The sequence below is a fragment of the Etheostoma cragini genome, chromosome 19 (assembly GCF_013103735.1).
Source record: "Etheostoma cragini isolate CJK2018 chromosome 19, CSU_Ecrag_1.0, whole genome shotgun sequence".
NCBI lineage: Eukaryota > Metazoa > Chordata > Actinopteri > Perciformes > Percidae > Etheostoma > Etheostoma cragini.
Genome location: NC_048425.1, coordinates 12,016,161 through 12,039,511, shown reverse-complemented (window position 1 = coordinate 12,039,511; position 23,351 = coordinate 12,016,161). Strand labels below are relative to the sequence as shown.

Here is a 23,351-nt window from a genome sequence, read left to right as displayed (position 1 = left end):
TATAAATAGTGTAAAAAGTTAAGATAATTTATGATTTTTGTGCTGTCATATTTTCTTGTGAGTTGTGTGTATTTGCGTAAAGAGCTTAAGTAGGTCTAGTGACGGGCATTGCAAACTAGCTTTAGCTATAAATACTGTGAGATGTGGCATTCGTCTAGGTAGCATACTTATCCTTGTGAATATGTATGATACTGTCAGATAATGTGGAATGGGATATTTTTACTAACCTTAAAGGCAGTTAAGAGACTCAAAAGTGCTAAATTGTTTTGTATCTCTCTAGTCTCTTATTTTAATTTCAACTACCATTTGCTTTATTGGAATGTCATATTGGGACATATTCCAATTGGCTTGCAATACGACATCCTATAGTCAACATTTCTCAATCTAGTAATACATTAATACAAAATAATATAGTACTACAAATTATATTAGCAGTCTATGTTTTGTTTGGTGCTGATATTTGTGTAGTATAAAGTAAGCATGATGTCATGAGCTTTCTAAAGATCCTCTGACACCTACACAGACTGTTACAAACAGTAAAACTGCCTGGTAAAATGAATAATTCTTCATGTAAAGTCAGGTCACTGGGGTCAGTATTTGGTTACTACCTAGCACACTGGTAACACATTGGGGCAGACAGTACTATATGCTTTACTGTATAGCCTTGTAGTGTGCCTTGTAATGCACTCAGTTAGAATAAGTCTGGAATGGAACAGACACTCGATGAATATTGCTTGTCATTACAAATATTGACTGTAGCTGCTGTATAATGGCTTGTCTTAATGTGGTGTATATGTGCAGCTGTGTGTGTCAGTGTGTTTTGCTTTAATAAAAGCAAAACCTTAGCAGGTCAAAGTGTAAGCTTTCACGTTTACCTGCATCTCTTCCTCTTATTACAGCCCACTCTGGCGTGCGTGCCATCTGTAGCTCTTTTCCCTCGCTTCACAGTCTGTGATTGATGGAATGAGCCATGGAGCAGAGACAGATAGAGGGAGGTGGATGTATTTGTTGAGAGCGAGAGAGAGAGAGAGCAAGAGAGAGACTGTCAGGGTTCTTGAATGGCACTGCAATTTCCACCTGCAAAAACAAGGCTTTTGAGTCCCGCTTCACTGGCTCAGACAGGGTGAAAAGATTCTCTCTGTGATGGTATCTGACATGCTGTTATTGCCTTCCCTTGTTGCTCTTTGAGTCTGCTAATGGATGTGCAACAACAGCCATGCATCCACCCATATTTTTTCACATTTTTTTGTTTCTCAAGGAGAAGCAAAATCAAAGCATGTTTCTGTTATTCAGATCGTTCTGTGAGTTAGGTGTCGCTCCAAAACTGGAGAAAAGTGACAAAAGGTAAAGTTAAAGGTATGCACGCACACAAAAAACTCCAAATGCTCTCAACTGTAAACAAACAAATCTAAATAAAATAATACATGGAAATATAAATAAAAAAAATAAAAGGGAAAAAAAATTCAAAGGCAGACACAGTGTGAGGAGCTTATTTAAACTGATGTCAAACAGTGCCTCTCAGATTTAATGAAAGAGTCTGGTGTACATATTTTTATGAAGGCAAAGCAGCAGAGAGAGCTGGGATATATATTACACCTTTCAGAAAGACTTGAAATAACACAACACGCACTAATGGCTTTACGAATGAATGCAAGATAAACATGCATGTGTTTCATGCAATAAAAAAGTTCATAAGCAGCTTTAATAGACAAACTATAGATGAAGAGATGTCCCATTAGGGCTGGAAGAGAAAGGAGAATGAAAGGGCAGAGAGAACAGGGGACTGTGAAAATGGGACAAAGTAGCAGGAGCAAGGGGTTGACCAGTCTTCCTCTCCTTGAGCAGTCCTGAGGGGGTTCGGACTTTGTTCTTCTAACCACGGCCGGTCGAAAGCTGAGTGAATATGTTACACAGCCCACTAGTTTATAAGTCATCCCCTTAAAACCCACCAGGAAGGGAAGAGGGAGAGAAGGAAGCGGAGTGAGTAGAAAGAACAGAGGAGCGAGACTAACAAAAAAGGAGCAACAAAGTCAAGTGGAACTCCGGGCTTTTCCAACATTACAACAACATATTTATCCTGTTTCCAGTAGTGTGGTCCAGCTGCTCCAGGGATGTGGATGGAAACCAAAACGGAGGAAAAGGAGGCCAGCGGGACTCGTTCCAGCCTCAGACGGTGCGTGTTGAGCGGTCTGCTGTTGTGTACTGGGGACATGGAGCACTTGGATAAGTACATGCAGGGTAGGGAAATGTTCACAAAACACTGCTACTACTATACCACCCAACACTTTGTTTTACTTCTAATCTTGACTCTTGAAGTATTAAATGTACTTATTGTATGACCTTGAATAAAAATGTGTTTGGAAGATCCATAATTCATCAAAGCTGAGTCTGCAAAACACTTTAAAAGAGCAAGTTGCCAAACACTTGGACAGTGTTAAACTGCCATAATCACAAATAAATGACTGTGAAAAGCTCACGTTGCCATTAAAATATGCCAGCAATCATCACACAACTCCCACGGTGAATGCTGCTGTCTTCCTCCAACATAAAACATACTCATTAAACTGCCTTCTTGATTCTTGTATAAAACCCTGTATTGGCATCAAGACGTGTCTGTCTGTGTCCTCAGAGAAGTTGTTTGTGCTGCAGCTGGTGGTGTGGGGCCTGAGAGGGGTGACAAGGGTGATCCTAGCCAACAACCCGCTGAGTGGTGCTCTCATTCTGGCTGCACTGTACTGGGCCTCCCCCTGGCAGGCCCTGCTGGGAACTTTGGGCGTACTGGCCTCTACGCTAACAGCTGTTCTAATGGGCCAAGACAGGTGGAATGATGTGGACATTCAGAAACACACACACACAAATAGCAGAGAAGCTTATAAAAATGTTCATTTGTATGTACATATTTAATGATATTTGCATCTAGAAACACAACAGTAAAAATCCATTTTTAAATAATAATCATTGTTGCTTGGAAGCCGACCCTCTAACACAAGCCTATAACTACCTAGACCTTCTGACCGAAGTTGATTGATTGTTCTTCTTAAAATTCATGGGAATAACAGCTCAATGACTGATGCCCTGTGCTCTATCACACCCACTGCCTAGCAATTCTTATTTTGGTTAATGTTTCAATATATACTGTCTGCCACGCTCAGTATGAAATATGCTTATCTGCAACCTTGTTTTAAAAATAGCTCTAGCAGAACGGGGGCACCTTATGTTTTAAGTCTGATTTGTTGAATAGAGTTGGTGTCATCATAGGGGCATCTGCTCATTAAAACAGAACAGTTTGTTTATGTGGAGCCATAAAAAGATACGCTATCATGGAAACAATCATGCACCACTGTATTACACAAATGTTGTCTTTTTGTTTTGTTCTCTGTGTGTGTAGCGCTGAGGTGTCAGGAGGTCTCCATGGTTTTAACGGCATGTTGGTGTCTCTGCTGATGGGGGGGTTCAGCTCAGCCGGAGACTGGTACTGGTGGCTGCTGCTGCCTGCCTGCTTGGGGTCAGCCACATGGTGAGACACACTGACACAACAGAAGTCCTCGACTGCAACAAAAGAAAATGTTGAGCCCCTGACGAATGCTGTTTTTCTGAGGGTATTGTTGCCAATTCCACAATAGTACAAACACTCCAGAAGTGTCTTGAAGCACCTAACTCAAGTTTATCTTTCAGGTTCTGTATTCGGTGTAAATATGAACACCATGTTTCTGCAAATGCATATGTACCATTCATTGCAACATGTAAGAGGTCCATTTCATTAAAAAAAAAATCTGAACCCCCACCCCTCTCCTTTTCCAGTGTCTTTCTATCCAGTGGTCTCTCGCCAGTGTTTGAGCGCTGGGACTTGCCTGTCGGTGTGTTTCCCTTCAACATCATCATTGTCCTCTACCTCCTTTGTACCGGCCCAGACAACCCGTACTACCCACACCACCCGGCTACGCCCCCAGGGCTGCTGGAGCCCAACGGCACAGAGCTCATTGCAGTAGAGGTGAGGCAATCCAATATTTAAAAGTCTGTTCATAGGTAAGGTCAAATTATATGGAAGCCAGGACATTGCTGTTCAAACTTGTCAAATCATGATCAGGAGGGACTATATTTATTTATAATTTATACTATTTATTGATCCCTAGTGGGGAAATAAAATGTACACTTTGTTAGTAATCACACACAGGCCTGAAATACACACACACATGCTCAGGACCTATTCACGCACAAATGGAGAGATGTCAGAGTAAGTGGGCTGCCAGCTGGACCAGCGCCCTGAGCGGTTGGGGGGGGGGGTACGGTGCTTTGCTCAAGAGTACCTGGCAGTGCCCACGAGGTGAAGTGGCATCTCTCCAGCCACCAATCCACACTTTGTACTTTGGTCCGCATGGGGACTTTAACCAGCGACCTTCCGGTTCCCAACCCAACTCAACTCCCTACATTCATTGTGGAAGTCCTAGCTGTGATCATCTAATTCCATACTGCATTCTATCCTCTCAAATTCAAATAAGCTTTATAATATTATTTGGACTTTATCTATATATATATACTGTATATAAAATACAGTATGTATGTATGTGCAATTGTCACAAAAAATCCACACCGTATGACTTATTAAATTACACTGTATAGATAAATAATACATAAATATTGCTTTGCAAATCCATTTGAAATTACAGTTTAACAGTTTATGGCAAGGTGGCAATCAATTCTAAAAATGTTTTAACTTTTCAAAATTCTAGATGTTTTTATTACTTTCTTTTCTTTTCAAATACAACATACAATTCACTCGTGATTGAACAGTCAAGATTGTATTCTGGTTGGTGTTGGTTAGAAAGCCACTGGTCTACCTGTAGCAATAAAATGTCACAGCAGAAGGGGGGGGCATGACATTTTAACTGAATACTGTGAGTTAGAGCTTGGCAGTGAATAACCCCTGAGCTTTAGTCTACATAAACCAGTGTTTTGATTAAGCTGTTTACCTGTGCAAATTAAAATTAACATGTTAATACACTGTATCCCATGTATGGTTACTATAGCCGAACACAAATCTCACCTGCACCAGAGCTTGGGAATAAGTCTTAATTGTTTAATGGTTAATTATAACATGTAATATTACTAATGGTTTCTAAGAGTTCTATTTTTGTTGTGGGTTTTCCTGCTCAGATGGTATTAAAAGAATTTGAATTTTGTTATCAGCATTTTACAATGAGGTGATCTGTCAGAGAAACGTGTTTTCACATGATCAGAACCGGTGCAGATCATAAGCAGTCTCAAAGGGGACTCTTGGAAGTGAAAGGATATATGATGGACGACAAACAAAACTTGATCTGAGCCAAGGCCAGGGTTGTGCTTTGTGTGTTTGCCATGTTGCAGCCAGAAGAAACAAGTAACGGATAGGAGCACAATATGCATAGGATCCGCCAGCTATGACTCACCAGTTACTTAGCAACAGTTGCTGATGGAGCGCCTGTTAGGAAATTATAATCCGCCCAAACTGTTTTAATTAACAATTCTTGGGGACTGAAACTCATAGTGGAGGTAAGGCTGCTGCATTCAAGATTACTTAGTTCCGTTTTTGTGGACTGAGGTGAGTTTGAGTGCCATTCAGGTTTCCAGGAAGGATACGTTGAGGGGAGAATTTATAGCAGCTGTTACCTTTTTGTATAGCCAGGGAGAAAAAGAAAACAACAAAACCTAAAAGGCCTAAATTTATGCTACTGAAAGTCAACTTGATTAGTATGCAAGCTGTTGGACAGTATACCCCATGACAAAATAGTTTGCTTCAACCACTAAATAAAATGCTGTCTACTTCTCACGAGACTTTGGCAAAAGAATCCAGACGCTGAGCAGCTGCTGCAGTGGGCTTCTGATCTCTGGGAGCCAGCTGGCATCTCTGTGCTTGAGAGACGACGGAATTTTAATCTTTCTGCTTTTGTTTGGAAGCATGCTGAACAGATTACCTGATCCGAATCAGAAATAGGGATTTGAATTGTCTTTCAAATGTAATGAGTGTACATAAAGATTCCTTTTTTGCCTTTTTTGGAAATGTGTTTGCATCATGCAGTTTGACAGTATGGGCTGATTACGGATACGCGCATATAAAGCAGTAAATATATATCTTCACTGTACAAATTCAATAGTTTAGCTGCGAAAGCCATAAAATTGATTTTGTATTGAGACAATACCATTGTCTCAATTCTTTTTATTGCTCTCCTCTTTCCTTCATTCCTCCTTCCATCTTTATTCTGTTTCTCCCCAGAGATGAGGATGACGTCAGCCCTATTTATATTTAATGTCTTCAACTTTTACTCTGCTGAGGATGGAGCTCTGGCTGCACTACCACAACAGCCTATTTACTCTTTCGGTGATATGATTTTAAGACCAATTATGACTTATAAATATCAGCAACAGGCAGATCACCATGGAAACTCTTCACTTCTCATTGACTGTGTGTGCGTGCGTGCATGTGTTTAATTGGGTGAAGAAAAAAGGCTAAGGAAGAGCTTCTGAAAGGATGCTGCACATGTATTTTTGAGTGTGCATCAGCTATTGAAATCTTATTAGAGGGTAAAACTCTTGTATCATTTGTGTTATGTTACGTTTTGTAAAGTCTTCTCAAAGTCCTTGTGTAACGTCTCTCTCTTGTCCAGGTAATGCTTGGCATCCCTCTGGGTGTGGGTCAGATCTTTGCCTGTGGAGCTCTGGGGCCCTCCCTCCTCATCCTGGGAGCTGTTCTGCTCTACTCCCCCCTGCTGGCTGCCCATGCTCTGCTGGGATCAGCAGTTGGAACGTTGGTTGGTGAGTCTCCATCTGTGTGTTGATTGTCTGCGTGGGAGGACTGGGAGTTCTAGCAAAGAGGGAATATTATTGTATTTGGATGTAAGTCATACTGTACTGACCTCATACTATGATTGGTGTTTTTTGGGTTGGACTAATCAAGGTTAAAGTGTGTGTATGCCACAAATTGTTACTGCCAGTATCTTGGCCTTGGGTATCATTATTCAGCTAATCATGGTTGATCACTACACTGTGAAAAAGACTGTTGTGTAATAATGTCCTCTGTGGCTCTGGTGGAGATTTGTTAAGTTTGAGATAATAACTCCCAATCATAATCACCATAAGGGGGTCATGTCAGCTTGGGCACAGACAACATTTATAACAAAAGGCCGGTGATATAAATCCGTGTGTTTGATTGATGTTATGTATGCACGCAGGAAGGATCTAACCTACTGGTTGCATTATGCAGAGATTTAATGTAGAGTTGCTAGTGCTTGACCCATACTAAGGATTTAAAGTCAGTATTTCTTTTGAGAGGACAGAAAACAAAGGGGAGAAAGACTTAACAACCGACTACTCAAATCTGGGATGTGGCAGTTTATGTTCAAGCCACAGGGACGACCCCATTCTGTTAGCTAATTTGTCTCTTGTGAGCTCCCCAATGGTCTAGAGCCTATCCCAGCTGACTACTGGGCGAGAGGCAGGGGCAGGATCTACCCTGTATGACCTGTGTTAGAAAAAGAAAAGAAAGAGAAGCAGAGCACCTGGCGGATTATATTGATTCCCCTACATGCACCGTACGATAAAGATAAGGTTAGATAGCATCGACTCATCCATCCATCCATCCATCCATCCATCCATGTCCGATTATCTGTTATTGGGTCGTGGGGGAAGCAGTTCCAGAAGGGGACCCCAAACTTCCCTTTCCCAAGCCACATTAACCAGCTCCGACTGGGGGATCCCGAGGCGTTCCCAGGCCCAGTTGGAGATATTATTACCTCCACCTAGTCTTGGGTCTTCCCTGAGGCCTCCTCCCAGCTGGACGTGCCTGGAACACTGGAGGCTACCAGGAGGCATCCTTACCAGATGCCCAAACCACCTCAACTTGCTCCTTTCAATGCAAAGCAGCAGAGGCTCCACTCCAATCTCCTCACGGATGACTTCTCACCCTGTCTCTAACCGCAGCCAAGTGTGACGCGGCTGCGGATGAGGATCAGCACCTCTAAATTTTTAGGCCATGGTTCTCAGCAGGAAACCGATGGAGTGCCTCCTTCAGGTAGGGAATGAGTCCTTAGCCCAGGTGATGGAGTTTAAATACCTTTTTCGCGAGTGAGGGGACAATGGAGCGGGACATTTGTCGGAGAATCGGCACAGCGAGTATGGTATTACATTCAATTTATCACACCGAAAAGACGAAAAGAGAGCTGAGCCAGAAGGCAAAGCTCTCGATCTACTGGTTGGTTTTCGTTCCTACCCTCACCTATGGTCAGGAAGGCTGGGTCATGACCAAAAGAACAAGATCCAGGGTAAAGCGGACAAAATGGGTTTCCTCAGGAGGGTGGCAGTGATTCATGTTGTTTACTTTTAATTACACCCTAGTCGTTTGTCAAACAGTATATTATAGCAATGCGGAACAACAAGCGATAAAACAATACATGTATAAGCGATACCATATTTGCTTTCTGTGGCTACTGACACTATGTTCTGCAGCGACAAGCCACCATACCGGTGCCAATAGCATAATGCAGTATCATGAACCTTTTTTCTAGGTAGTACTGTAAATATTCCATTTATTAAACAATCAGTCGGGACCTCAAACAGATTGCAGGCTTCGCTCCCTGTCCCTGCATGTCAAATGTTGAATTGGTTGTCGCTATGAGTCATGCTGTGAAAACAGAGAAGTAGGAGTGAGCTTGTAAATAGACATTCTTGCACAAATACCCATGGACACATGCTAACAGTGGCAGACACATGCACAATGATGCAATAAGAACAACAGTGGAACCAGAATGTAATCAGAGAGATGTCACTGTAATGAGATTGTGTGGGCAACAGAGCTGGGAGGAAACCACAACAACAGTAGAAAAAACATGGTCTCTATTGCTGTTGTTTGTACATGATCTCTTCTTTTCTTCCCATTATTATTGTCATGTTCGTCCATGTTTTCTCCAGTGTCTTTTGTGTAAGCTCAAATTAAGTCATTGGTAGCCTTCATTGTTGTTAAAAAGGTCATTCAGTGCTCCACCATAGACAGTCTCCAATCTTCGCCAAATCACTTTGAATTTCCAAATGATGAGGTTTGCAATGTTCTATAAAAAAATTATTTAGATATTTTTTATTTTTTATTTGCCAATAAATCGTAAAAAATACCAAGTCTAAGTATTGTCTGGGTGTTCGAATCTGTAAATGGCGTAGTCCTCTGTACCTTTAGAGCTCCATTGTTTCCCAAAAACTACTAAATGAATAATTCACACTACTGAACTAGCTGATGTTCCCTAATTACTGATCATCATGGGCACTGTCGTTTATTTGTCAATCAAACATACAGTACACAGTCTTGCTGTAAATCCTTACTAAAGCACCAGATGTGCCTTAATCCACATGCACTATTTACTCCTGTCTCAGTAACATTTGCTCAAAATTACAGCGCCCTGCTATATTAGGAAAATACTGACTCTTTAGTCACTTTAAAAGTGAAACTATAAATGTGGCAGTGTCTTAAGCTCTACAGCATAGATCTTCAATAGAAGAATAGGGGGTCATCAGAGTCATTGCAGGGGGCCTCCAAAAAATTAAAATGCCTTAAATAGAATTCCAACATATTATTAGCAAAATATAAATTTCCACTTACTGGCCTATAGGTAAGGTAGTCACTAAAATAGAAGCCCACAGATACAGTTAATCCTAATTTCACCCTATAACATTAAAAGATTATTTATAAATTCATGCCAACAATTTATATTTTAATAGCTTATGCAAAAAGGGTATGTAAGAAGGCGCTAGGTTGCCCTAACAGTTATTTGTAGTTTAATATGCAACTTTATTTGATACAATATGTAGTATTGGGTCCGTGCTACATCTCACTTTCAGTTAAGGGGTCCTTGGCTTAAAAAGTGTTGAGGACCCCTGATCTACAGCATTAGTAGGACGGCTTTCTATGTCCGGGCCCTTCAGCGGTCAGGCTCCTTGCCTCCAGATTAGCGATTCTGCTATGTAGAGTGTATTTCATCCTCTTCTAATACTTGTTGTCTGTATTATTTGTTCCTATGTTATACTTGCTTTTCATAATGTGATAATGTTGTTAGGCTGTTTGAAACTTTGTTTGGAAGAACGTAAGAAAAAGGTTTTATTATTTTTGTTGCTGTTATGATAAGCAGAAGCTGGACATTTTGTGTTCATACTGCATTTTTTACCATGTAGTTTGGTGAACTGGTTTCCCTGATTAAATGTAATTGCACATACACCCACACACAGAGAAACAAATGAAGAAGCGGCACATTGTGAGAGAGTTAAGAAAGTGAATAACTGCTGCAAGGTCAGATTCTCGCGAACCAGAGATCAGTGTCAAGAGATAAAGAAGAAAGTGTCAGATGGTGATGGAGAGGAGAGAAAAGGGACAAGGAGTTGAAAAAGAAAAAAATAGTGAAGTAAGTGAAGGAGAAAAAAGTTTGTGTGCGTTGTGCGAATGGATAAACTGCTTGCTAAACTAAGCCAAACAACAGTGGGTGGCAGTAGCTCAGTCCGTAGGGAGTTGGGTAGGGAACCGGAGGGTCACCGGTTCAAGTCCCGGTATGGACCAAAAGTACGAAGTGTACGTTTGGTCCAAAAGTGGCTGGGAGATGCCACTTCACCTCCGGGGCACTGCCAGGTGCTGTTGAGCAAGGCACCGTACCCCCCCACCCGCTCAGGGTGCTGGTTCGGCTGGCAGCCCACTCACTCTGAACAATGGGGATCAATAAACAGATTGAAAAAAAAAAATCATAACTTAACAATATTAACTAGACACCTTTACTGTCGTCATTAACCATCTGAGACCCACATGCTGTAGACCCATTTTTGTCTTTTTTAGAGGGGGGCAGGGGGTCTTTAGGGGGAGATAGCAGGTCAACAGCATATGCCCCAAAAAATCTGAAAGCTGGGAACCTGAAGACCAATTTGAGACGCGGCTCAGCACTGTGTGTCAAGTTGTTCTTAAAAGTAATTCTGAAATTAACATTGTGTTTTGGTTAGGTGCCCAAACACAATGTTTTCAAGTTTTTTTAAAGTCTAGTATAATAACATACAACATTATGATTAAAGAACATGTGATGGCCATTCCCATGTCATTTTATCTCATAAATGGTTGCAGCAATGTTTGGGTTGATACCATTTGTTTCACATATTTTTGACATTTAGAGATTGCATTCTTTTGGCGATTGGATGGTGAGCACTTCTGTTCTAGAAACTGCTCAGAAACTCCTTTATTGTCCATATACAGTGTGGAAAATAAGTATTTAAACACCCTGCTATTTTGCAAGTTCTCCCACTTAGAAACCATGGAGGGGTCTGAAATTGTCATTGTAGGTGCATGTCCACTGTGAGAGACATAATCTAAAAAAAAATCTAACACTAACCAGAATGTCGACTTTTTCTCTTCCTGTTGCCAATCAGGGAAAACATTTTTCTTGATGCAATTTTTTGTTATCATTGTAATATTATTACTGTGTCATCTCTTTTGCCAATTGTCTTTGAACACTTACCATTACCTCCGCAATAGCAAAAGCTAACGGCTAAAAATAGCTAATGTTGGTAACGTTAATCACCAAACAGCCCCTTTTGTCACTGTCTTATTCATCTTCACCTTTGGTGCTGTTGTCATCAGTTTAATGAGTTTTAGTCAAGGATAAATCGGAAGTGAGAGACCACAGTCAGGCAGACGGCAGCTGTTCAGAGATGTGTGGATCCATGACGAAAGGCGTGGGAAATTACTGTGGCTCTTAATGTGAAGATCAGCCTCATGTCTTCTTAATGCGGCCTACTCTCTGTGAGCAGGACACATGAGGAAAATAGCAGCAATACAGTAGCGTGGGTCAGACTGAAAGAGGGAGGAGACACAAAGTTGGCTTGTGACAGGCAGAGTGTAAGGCCATATTAAGAGCTGTCACTCAAGGCAATGTGGTGTAAACTATTCCCATAAGGGGTTTCCAGAGGAGAAGATCAGGGGCTGTATGTAGGCCAGAGCCTCTAATGGATGATTGTAGAAATGCTTTAAAGTGGGATCAAATACAGGAGGGAAGAGAAAGTGAGACTCAACTGGATTTCACTGTTCTTTAAGAAGCTTTGTATTTATGATGTGACATAACGCATAAAAGGTTTTCTTTTCAAGTTTTCACTTTGCCCCCCTCCATATGACCTGCACTACAACCAGGTAGTGGGGAAAGTTTGAACCATTAAAGAAAAGAATCATTAATAGAATTTTTTTTAATTAGTTAAATAATTTAGCTTATAACCAAATACCCACAGCTGTACCTTGAAATAAATAATTAGCAAGTCCCTTAACTTTTCATCTACTGCCATCATCAGGTGGAATTTTCTGTATTTCATGGCCAAAAATGTGCAGCCTTAGCTTTTAGTCACAAAGAAAGAGGATTGTAGAAATAAGCTTATACAACGTCTGATATCTGGACAGTGTTAAAAAACGAGCCCCCATTCAGAGCAATCCATTAAGCAGCGTCTACAAACCCTTTTCCGCTCGACAGCATAAATTGACAGAATGATGGATTCACCGGCTGTATGAAGAGCAAAGGCCAAAATGCACATCACTGACACTGGAAAACAAAGCATTATGTTCAGTTCATTTCAGTTGTTAATTCCATCCAATTGAAATGTCCTCCATTTAGTACGCACGTACGCACGTGGTTAGATGTAGGCAGCCACTGGAGGAGAGGAGATATTGGGTTCAAGATGTTAAGAGCACTCTGACTCATGATATTAGCATAGACAATATCACAGTGGGCGTGACACACACAAACACACACACACATACACACACGCACACACAAGCGCACACATTAGACTTTTTGTATCCTCTGGACACTCCCTCCCACATTGCCATTAGTCTTTAATGACACCCATATGTGTGGAGGGAAGGGAACGAAGGGAGCAGAGTGAGAGGGTGTGATGAAGGAAGCAAGGGAGGGAATGAGGGAAGTTCTGTGGAGGAGAAACAAAGGAAGGGAAATGGTGAAAATGAACAGGAAGATGAGGAGGAAGATAATGAAGTGCGGAATGAGGAATAAGGGAGAGAGGAGATTAGTGCAGAGGAAGCCGGAGCGTTTAGAGACTGGCTGTGAAAGAGGCAATGCAAACAGAGAGTGGAAAGAGGGAGCAGCAGACACAGAGGGAGGAGGCGGTACAGGGGTGTGGTCAGTCTGCTTCAGGACCAGAATTCTAAACCACAGCCCACAATGTCTGGTAATAAGGAAATCAATCACAGCACAGCCTGACGCTCATCCATCTGAAGAGGAGCTTCTGAAATGACTCTTTGTGCAGATGAATTCTTTGGTTTTATATCATTCTGTCGTAATACAGGGAAGATGCAGGGTGGTGGAGTAGCTGCAGCAATGGCTAACTACAGTTACAGTGGCTTGCATAAGTTTACACCCATGCTAAAGTTGATTGGAAAGAGCTATAAAAAAACATCTTTTTGAAAGTGATCTCAATGCCTTAATTCAAAATATTTAGGATTTCCAACCTTTTAAGGACACCAATTTTTTTTGTGATTGAATGATGTTATTTCATGGATCCAGGATACTATGCATCCTGATAAAGTTCCCTTTAAATAACCTCCCATCATCACATCCCCTTCACCACACAACGAGGTAGCCATGGTTAATTCAATTAGCTTAATAGCTGGTTTGATTTGCAATGAGAGATGATCTTATGGAAAGTTCCCCATGCCAGTCTCTATGTATGGTGAAGGGCTAATGAACAAAGGAAAGTTCCATCAGACTCACTGAGGAGCACATTCAGCCTAGGATTCTTGTAAATTATACATTACACACAAGTCACACAGTGGTTTTATGATATTGCTCTTACTGAGGAAGGTGAAAACACATAATTTCTGCTGCAGAGGTAATGTTCCCAGAAACATAAGTTCTGTATTTATAACTAAGACACCCAGTAAGCAGTTTTAAATTTAAAAATAATTGTCTGCGGCTGTAGCTGCGTTGGACTACAGGACGGATGGACTCTGCTGCTTTTACACACATATATGCAGTGTTGTCCCTTTGGAATGGTGTGCAGCAGAAGGCAGAAATACCCAAAAGTGCAACTTATTGACAATGCTGATTCCAACTACACAGGGTTGCCAATTTATTAAGTAAATTGTTTACTAATTGGTTCAACTAGTAATTTCTAAGGCTGTGGTTCTAAGGTGTGTTGTGTTTGACTCCATTATTTCTACTGTTTTGTCTATCCTTGATTTGCGATTGACAAGTGTGTTTTTTTTCTGGTGTTTTTAGTCCGGTTACTTTTTCAACTGTACAGGCCCAAATAGATGTAACAGAGAGGGTTAAAGGTGCAACGAAGCAGACGTCTGACCCCAAGTAAAGGTTTTTGGAGGTGAAACGTGCTTAAGACTTTCAGTCAGACAAGACCAAAACTATCTTTATTTGCACAGCATTATGCTGCTTGCTGATCCTGAATAAAGCTTGCTGGCCTTTGCAGCTGAACCCCGCAGCCCTACTTGTTCTGATGACATAGTTAATCCCCCTCATGTGTGGGGTGAAAAGCACGGTGCAGATGCTGCTCAAAAACTACAGAGAAAAGGTCAATGCTTCTGGCCTCATGGAAATTTATTTGGGTCAGCATACTCCTTGTGCAGTCTGCATACAGTAAAGCTTCAGCATCACAGTGTTTATTTAGCATTGACCTGCTGCTCACCCACCTACTGCATCAATACTCGGGGCAGCAGTACCACAGAGACTGGTTGATGGAATCAGGGCTGTAATATGTAATACCAAAAAGGAAAACATTGATACTGAAGTTTTTATTGTATGGACTTATTAAAATCTTATTTATTATAAGTCATATGCAATTTAAAGTCTCCTTAGAGGTTCTTAGTGCTGTGTCATCAGTTTCCAACAAAGCCTTCTCTTTTTCTCCTTACTCCTACAGCCTCATTACAATAAAAGAGTTGAAAAATCGGAAGGCTTTTATTTAGGTGTAACACGGGGGAGCCGGGCCCTGGTCAGCACTTCTTACACCCAGCCCTACTTACCATCGCCGTATGCCCGCTGGCTGAACGCAGTCTTTTCCAAAGTGGAAATATCATAAATACAAGAGGCAAAGCAGCTCCTCTTTAGTGGATCATCACATCCTGTAAACACTGTTACACAAGGTCTATGTACATATGGGGAATAGAAAGGAAAATCAACATTTCCTTATTAGGTTACATGCATATTACTGAAGGCAACCATTCAACAGTTTTTGTCTAACGCCACCACATGGATAATTCTAGTATAGCAGCTTAGGCAGCCGTGTGTGTGTCTACCTCTGCTTCTGCCTGTGTGATTCCCAGATCTGTAACCAGCAGTGACTTGTGTTTTTTATAATTAGATTTGTAAAAATGTAACTGTGTATGTGACAGGTTTATCCATGGCGGTGCATCATGATCTTCTGTATTCGGGTCTCGCTGGGTTTAATGGAGCTCTGGGCTGCATGACTGTTGGAGGACTCTACTTCACCTTCAGCTGGAGGACCCACCTCTTTGCCATCGCCAGTGGTGACATACACACACACCCACAGGCACACACTATTGCGCTATCTATTGTGCCTAATGACAGTGTTAGTGATCTTACATATGATGACGTTGAATTTAATTACCATATTTCATGTTGTTCATCCCTCTTCCGTATTTGTTCTTTTAGTTTTTTGTCCCACTAGCCCTCAATAACTTTTACATTACACAAATCCTGTATCAAATCCTGTGTTGTTGAGGATTTGTTTGGTATTACTATTGGTAATGGCATGTTGTACAGTATAGTTGTCACACATTTGCAAAACAGCATGCTTTTCCCTCGAGAATAATAGAGAACCATTGCAAAGAATGCTCACTACCAATCTCAACAAAAACAAGAACCACATCTGTATTCAAAATCTGCCTTAAATGCATCAACCTAACTTGTATTTTTAATGAATATTAAAAACAAGCAGATTTAGGAATAAATCCCAATCTTTTTTGCTCTTCTCAGTATTCTTGTCAAACGGTACTCTACCACTGGAGGGCGACAGAAACAAACAAACTGCATTGATGTGCTTTGTCCAAGGTGCTTAAACGACACATTGTCTCTGTCCATGGTGCTGAAACACTAATGCCACACAGTGCAAATCCAATGGACAACAGTAGGATCATTGCTCATATTGAAACTGTTTTATAATCCTCCAAGCATAACCTTTCAACAAGTCATCTTGAATTTTATTGCATTACATATTTTATTTCAAAAACTTTAGTGGCTGTTGTCTGTGGAACTAAAGAAGCTCATATTTTTTATCTATAAAAATGTAGTTCCTAAACAGTAGAATCCATACAGTTGAGATGGGACTCTGACAGTTTTTCCTACTTGTGTGGAAGACATTCTGTTTGAGTTTATGTAATTTGTCTGAGCTTTGAATCATGGAAATGTCAATTACGGCATCGCTGTTCCTTTTAGTAAATCATTTAATCAATCACATGCTGATGATTTCTTAGGGTAAAGGGTTCCGTAGAAAGGGACATGTGGGCATATATGACTACAGTCAAAACATGCTCAAACTTAAAATAATTCAATGTAACATATACGCTTATTTCGCCTGCTCACTGTAAAGTAAAGGGGTTGTTTCCATACACATATCTCCTTACTGTCAATTTTTTGTTTCATGTCCTTTGGCAATTACTATGCATCTCTCTGCGACGTGCGAGTGGTTGTAATTGGTAAATAATTCTTGTAATTTGTCACTGTAACGTTTGATTTAATTGATGTATTTAGACTAAGCGTTCCTGTCTCCCTCTGCTCTCATTCATGAATACAGACAAATACATTTATATCACATTTGAAATTGCAGCTGAAGCACCATGGACATTAGTGCTGAGCAGTTTGACAGAGAGCTAATCTACTCACATTAGGTAGATTGGTTTTAATTGATAATAATCCAGTCTGTCTCCTATTGGGACCAACTGCAGCCAACCTCTGCACCAGCTACTGTATATATATGTCAGCAGCCTGGAGGAAAAATACACAGTGAGTGTGTTGAGGATATATTTAGCCTACTATCTTCTCCTCTGCACGCAGCCTTCCTCTCTGCATATGCTGACGTCGCTCTGGGCAATCTCCTGGGAACTGTAAGTACACACACCTCAAGCATTGTGTGGATGAAGCAATGCTTGAGAAGCCTTCAACATTTCTTTCCATTTTTTAAGCCTAGGATGAATATATTGTGATTTCAGAATTAGCTGTAGCAATAGTATGGTTGTAGAACGCTATTGAGCTTCCAATCGGTTGAACTAGAAATGCTTTAGGGTTAGTGTGGTGAAAATGGCAGAAAAGGTGCACTAAGTCTGCTGCACTTGTGACCACGGTCAACAGTCAAAAGTGAATTGCTATATTATTTCAGCCGAAGAAAAATATCTGCATAGCAAAAAAGCTGGATTTTCAACACTCTGGTGTTAAATGTGTTCTGTGTTTAATTCAGATTGGTCAATCAAACTGCAGTTTAACTTAAAAGGCAGTGGGGCTGCTGCATCACAGTGAAGAGGATCGGTCCATTTTATTTAGTCTATTATTGCCAAATTAGATTGCAAAAAATCTAACTGCAGATAAACAGAAGTTACTAAACAAGGGATTTTACTTGTCTATTAGTTACCCCAACTTTTTTCCCTATTTTAACTACCTTAATTACCTACTAATGCTAACCTAATGCTAAAACCCTTCAACTCTAACTCAAGTATAGAGGTTGTTCTCACTCAAACTGTATTAATTCCCTTCCATCTCTTCTTATTAAATCTCTTTAAAAACTCTCTCCCTCTCTTTCCCTAGGTCGGTCTCCCAGCATGCAGTTGGGCAGCTACTCTGACGGCCACACTGATGTTGCTGCTGACCGGCAGTTTAGCAGCGTACCGCATCCCGATTGGTCGCGTCATGGCTCCTGAACACAACCTGTGCTCCCGCAGCCAATGGGAAGCTGGGGACACCGCAGACAGGGAGAGCACTGATGTCTAACGCTAGGAGACACACACACACACACACAGAGTAACGTATCAGTACTTTCTGTGTTAGATCCAATACATATATACATATTTATTAAAAACACTTAGTAAATAGATTCTTCATAAATACAAAAAAAAAGTTCATTCAACATTTTGAGGAAGTTTTGTTCACAAGATGGTGATATACTGTGTCTTCAGCACCGACATTTTGAAAATGTTTGAGGTATCATAGCTGTTATACAAGCTTCTAAATATTAAACCAACCATTTCCATTGCATATGTAACCTTTCCAACCACGTATTATTCCAGTAAGTAAGAGTTTGAACTCGCCATGACAGATAAGACATAAAGCCAAAGAAACAGCCAATTTAGAGTCTTTTAATTGACATGAAATCAACAGGTCAGTTCAACAAAATTATTGTCGTCGTTAAAATGACAGTTTAACTGTTAATGTCAACAAACACATAGACTGAATTATTTTTAACCCCTTCATTATCCTGCCTAGACAAACTACAACATAGCACTCCACTGGGACTCTTAATGAAAACAGTTAGTACATGTAGTGTACGTCAATGCAGGCAGACGGTGAGACGGTTAGTACACACAGATGACAAGTGATGTGTTTCTGAAGTGGACGGAGTGGTCAGCTGCTTAGACCAAAAAGTTAAAGGCAACTGTTGAATCTCGACTTATTCAAATTAAATTCTCTTAAATGGAAAAAGTAAAAGTTTTTGCTGCTTCATTAGACTTTGTCTTTTTTTCGCAGTGCTTCGTGTTGCCTGTGTAGATTATTTATTTTTTTATATTTCCCATCATTGATATTCCTAAACACACAAACATGTTCACATTCACATACAAACCATATATCCCAGTCTAATGTAAAAAAAAAAAAAATATATATGAAAAGATGAATTTCTTTTTTTTTATCCAGGTGAAGTGACATTCTTTCACAAACAATAACGTCTTATAAAATGTTTCTTTACATCATGCATTTCTATCTCAGTGTTTTCAGGATGTTGTCTACATCCTTTTTTGTTCTGGGAATACATTTTTTTTATCATGTACTACCTCACAGACAATGGTGATGAGGTTGGTAAAAAGACAAAAGATACAAAAGTGCCTCTCAGTCTGATTGATCGAGCATAATATTAAAAACAGAAAAAAGTAGAAATATAAATACTTGCACAAACAGTATAGCGTCTTTTTAGCAGTATTACAAAAAAAATGAACATTCTTAGTTCCATGTACTTTCATTTTTTTTTTTACGATTTGATTGTTGGTGCTGTTGTGCTTCTTTTTGTTTGTGTGTGTGTGTGTGTGTGTGTGTGTGTGTGTGTGTGTGTGTGTGTGTGTGTGTGTGCACGTGTGTGTGTGTGTGTGTGTGCACGTGTGTGTGTGTGTGTTGGAATAAAAGGCAGAATGACACAGCTGTCTTAACTGATATGTTTAACCACCATGTACCCATACATGCACCATAGATACTCACTGTTGATTTTACAATATCTGAAGTGAGGGTGAGGTATCTATTATATCCAATTGAACCCGTTCAAAACTTTGTGTGTGTCTGCATGATGGTTTTCATGCCCAATCTGAAAAAATGATTTTAGTTTTTCTGATGAAGTGTAGCATGCATGCACTTGTATGTTGTCGTTTTCTTTATAGCTATAATGACTGAGAAAGGTCCAATTTAAAAAAAAAGTGATTAATGTCGCCATGTTCCAGCTTGCCACTAAAATTCTAAATGTCTGTGTCGATGTTGGCATACATTTTATCCTACTTTGTGAACACCCGCACAATGTTTTGTTCTTCATGCATGTAGACATTCATCAAACTAATCAAGTGTAAACAGTGACGCTGTGCCTGGGTCCACTCTGCTCTCAGCACGCTGTTTATCTAACAGGACAGGAGCTAGAAAACAACGTCCTAAATTTGAAGAAAAAAAAGTATTGTTTATGATCGAAGTAGAGGGAGCAGGGCAAAAGATCAAGTGTGGCAGCTTAACCGTGGTTGTGTACAGGAGGGGATTATTCAACCTGAATTAAAGGACCAGTTCAACATTTTGGGTTGTACCATTATTAGCCTTCTTGCCGAGAGTTAGATTAGAAGATGAATATTGCTCTAATGTCTGTACAGTAAATATGAAGCTAAAAAGAGTGGGTTGGATGAAAATTATCAGCAACCCCTCTCCCATACAGGAAGAAATACATTAGAACTAATGACAGCCTCTTTAACAAAAAGGTACATAGCTGCTGTGATCTACTGCTCTGCTCCCATCTCAAACTATTCTTTCTTGTGACTAAATCTTGTAATCCGTAACCAGGGGTGGAATCCACGAAAGATTAGCACAGCTCTGCTGAAACTTTCAAATCAAAGTTTTTTTTATATTTTGTAAATCCTTTAGAAACTACTGGCTTTCTGCCCATTACTGTTGCCACACAGACTCAAAGGAATTCCGGATTGTCCCTTTTAATAGAGATTTTCTCTCTCGATGGAGAAAATACACATCCTGCTTGTTTGCTGACCTTAGCCTTTGCTAGGCTGTACTGAACATACTGTGTTCCTAACATCTTTGTGTGTGTGTGTGTGTGTGTGTGTGTGCGTGTGTGCGTGCATGCATGCTCACACGTCTACTGCATGGTCTGTGGTGTGTAAGTGTGTGTTAAGGTTCAGAGCAGCCTTCCCAACACCACTCCCTCTCTGCTCCTGGCTTCTCCTCTGAGGATCTCCAGGAAACCCATTTTTGTCAAGAACTCCAGCCTCTGACGGTCTGTTGGCTGCACCTCGCAGAACACACCCTGAGATCCTGCACATACACACAAGATGACACCACCAAAACAAATTATTGTACGTGTAAAAAAAAAAAAAAACATACTTGCCATTCATGCTTTTCTCATTCTGATTCTGAAAACAACGCACCATGCAGAATCTTTAAGTCTGAGGGAGCCTGTGATAGAATTTTTTTAAATTCAGCTTTTTAACATTCAGGATTAATATCAGATCCCCACCAGGCAGGCGAAAACTTATTTTAAAACTACTGAATTTAATGGTGTGAAGATATGTTAAGAGGTATTACGAGAATGCTTTAACCTGCTAAATTTAACTGCTCTTCTGTTTAGCCTTGAGCCGGTGAGCACTAATGCTAATATCAACAAAAGAATCCTCCAGACAAGGTTTTTGCACAGTGCACAGAGGTATGTGGATATTTCATTTGTACCATATACCTTACTTTTGTCAGAAGTGAGAGTTATTGGTTTTCAGTTTCAGTTGAAAGCAAATAAGGCACACACACACACTGATACAATGACTCAACCACACCCTGTCCTTACCGTTGGCCTTAAGTGCAGTGAGGAGGGCAGTGAGCAGGGTGCGGCTGACGCTGATGTCCACCAGCTCCGGCAGGGCGTCCAGTCGCAGCTGAGAGGGGAAGTGATAGATGAGAGAGTCTGGGTACTCTCCCTGGTCCTCCTCCATCAGCTGGATCAAGTCCTACATGGATGAGAAACACAGGGACACTCTCACAATATCATCATAGGTAAAGTCAGTTAACTTTGTCCTATTTATCTTAAATGTTTGGACATTTTTATTGTTACTGCTTGTTTTATATGGAGGGTTGTGGAGAAGCGTAAGGCGTGCATATATTCCTATGTTGTAGTTTCCAACAGCTGCCACTAGATGTTACTAACGGGCCATATTTGACTGATTGCTCCTACACTTTTAAGTTACCCTAGAAACTTAACAAAATGACATATAAACAGACAGTATAAAGACCGATAATCATAAATTCAAATTTCACTACATTTATTTTGACCTTATGTTCAGTGCCTTGCAACACCAAGTCTCTGCCGCATCCGCAGCTTTTATTTTGTAGACATATTCATCTCTGTGAACAGTCTAATGTATTTCCTGTTTGAGATGCTCACAAAACAGAGCTATATGAAGAAGGAACGTATAAGTAACTAAAACTAATTGGATGCTGTTATGTTCCCATGTCTAATCAAGCAGGAACACATGCCAAGCAATCGCTTCTACCTTTGGCTGTAGTGTGAATGTCATCCAAAGTGGGACTCTCAGTGTGCACCATGACGCACAGAGTGGGCAGTTCCGTCCTCCACAGATGTTAGGGACTGACTGTGTCTGTTGCTCACCACCGGCTCTGTTTGGCTTTTTGCCCAAGATCACTCAACTCTTTGTCATGTTGGATGATGCTGGAACCAAGCATCTCACCCCATTTTGTGACAAAGATACCGTACTAATGTAAGTGCTATATAATTACAATTGTGTACTTATCTAACATAATTAATTGTCTTATCAATCAAGAGGAAGATTAATTTGACTGATGCTTACCTTTACCAAAACGACCACCTATTCTTGCTGTTTACAACTGCATCACCGTTGCACTACAGTACATGCGCCTGGCAACACAAATCTGGTTGCCAGTTTATGTTGTGCACTATACAGACGCGAAGACCCCACAGTGTCCAAAGAGTCCACTTGTGGTGTGTGTTGATCTGTATGTGTTGTTTTGCGTATGTGTCATTTGCTTTGTTTACCTGCGTGTGGCACCCACTTCCCTGTGTGTTATTAGTCCGTCACAGAGGGATCCAGATGGTGTAACTGCAGTTACGTCTCAACATTCATGTGCATAGTTCCACCTGTGTGTTGGGTGTGTCTGTAACACTCCTATACCCTTCACAATGACAGAATAGTAACAGTAAGGTTAAAAAAAGGATGTTTTAATGACTTTCACCTGTGTGTTGGGGTGTGTGTTGCCCCTTTTAGGTGGGTATTTGTCCCTCATGGCAGGCATCCAGCTGGCCTGGCACCGCTTGGCAAAGGAACGCACATCCAAAATACCCAACACACAGCCACACGCACCCAGCTCATCCTCCAGGATGAAGCAGTACTCTGGACACAACGCTAGGCATGGTCCGAGACATCTGTTGAAATGAAAGACATTACTATTTCAAAAATATGTGAGTATACAGTAGTAATCCAATATGAATATTGTCCATTGTGGAAATGTTTTTGCAAAGCCCCAAGTTACTTTCTCTCTCTTTCTCTCTCTCTCTCTCAAACACACACCTGTCTCCTACGATATCTGGGTGAGAAACGCTGGACTCTTGGCCACCCTGAGTTCTCAGGTGGAGTTGGCGCACCATCCGATACAACTCCAACTATACACACACACACACACACACACACACACACACACACACACACACACACAATAAAAAAATAATTTCATACCTTTCATGTTGGTAAATTTCTGCATAACACAGCCATACACTCACCGGCCACTTTATTAGGTACCCCATGCTAGTAACGGGTTGGACCCCCTTTTGCTTCAGAACTGCCTCAA

The 23,351-nt window shown here is 40.7% G+C and overlaps 2 protein-coding genes across 3 annotated transcripts in view; one reads left to right on the top strand and one right to left on the bottom strand.

The window, feature by feature from the left end:
• Window positions 1–1,712: 1,712 nt before the first annotated feature.
• si:dkey-183c6.7 (urea transporter 1) lies at window positions 1,713–23,219 on the top strand. 2 transcript variants are annotated; one of them, XM_034856306.1, is made up of 9 exons: window positions 1,713–2,238; window positions 2,630–2,819; window positions 3,389–3,517; window positions 3,802–3,991; window positions 6,642–6,789; window positions 15,398–15,532; window positions 17,079–17,128; window positions 17,823–18,012; window positions 23,171–23,219. In XM_034856306.1, the coding sequence occupies exons 1-8, from the start codon at window positions 2,112–2,114 to the stop codon at window positions 18,003–18,005; spliced, it is 1,152 nt and encodes a 383-aa protein (XP_034712197.1). In that variant the 5' UTR covers window positions 1,713–2,111; the 3' UTR covers window positions 18,006–18,012; window positions 23,171–23,219. The 2 variants fall into 2 exon arrangements, with proteins under 2 accessions (XP_034712197.1, XP_034712198.1); XM_034856307.1 differs by lacking the exon at window positions 23,171–23,219 and having other exon boundaries at window positions 1,715–2,238; window positions 17,823–18,873.
• si:dkey-183c6.8 (protein O-GlcNAcase) overlaps window positions 18,756–23,351 on the bottom strand; it is a 16,894-nt gene continuing 12,298 nt past the window's right edge. Inside the window, exons 14-17 of the mRNA XM_034856305.1 lie at window positions 23,075–23,166; window positions 22,740–22,929; window positions 21,319–21,478; window positions 18,756–20,795 (exon numbers count right to left, since the gene is read on the bottom strand). Of these exons, the coding sequence (XP_034712196.1) occupies window positions 20,659–20,795; window positions 21,319–21,478; window positions 22,740–22,929; window positions 23,075–23,166 (579 nt within the window). The 3' untranslated portion in view covers window positions 18,756–20,658. The remainder of the gene's footprint in view (window positions 20,796–21,318; window positions 21,479–22,739; window positions 22,930–23,074; window positions 23,167–23,351) is intronic.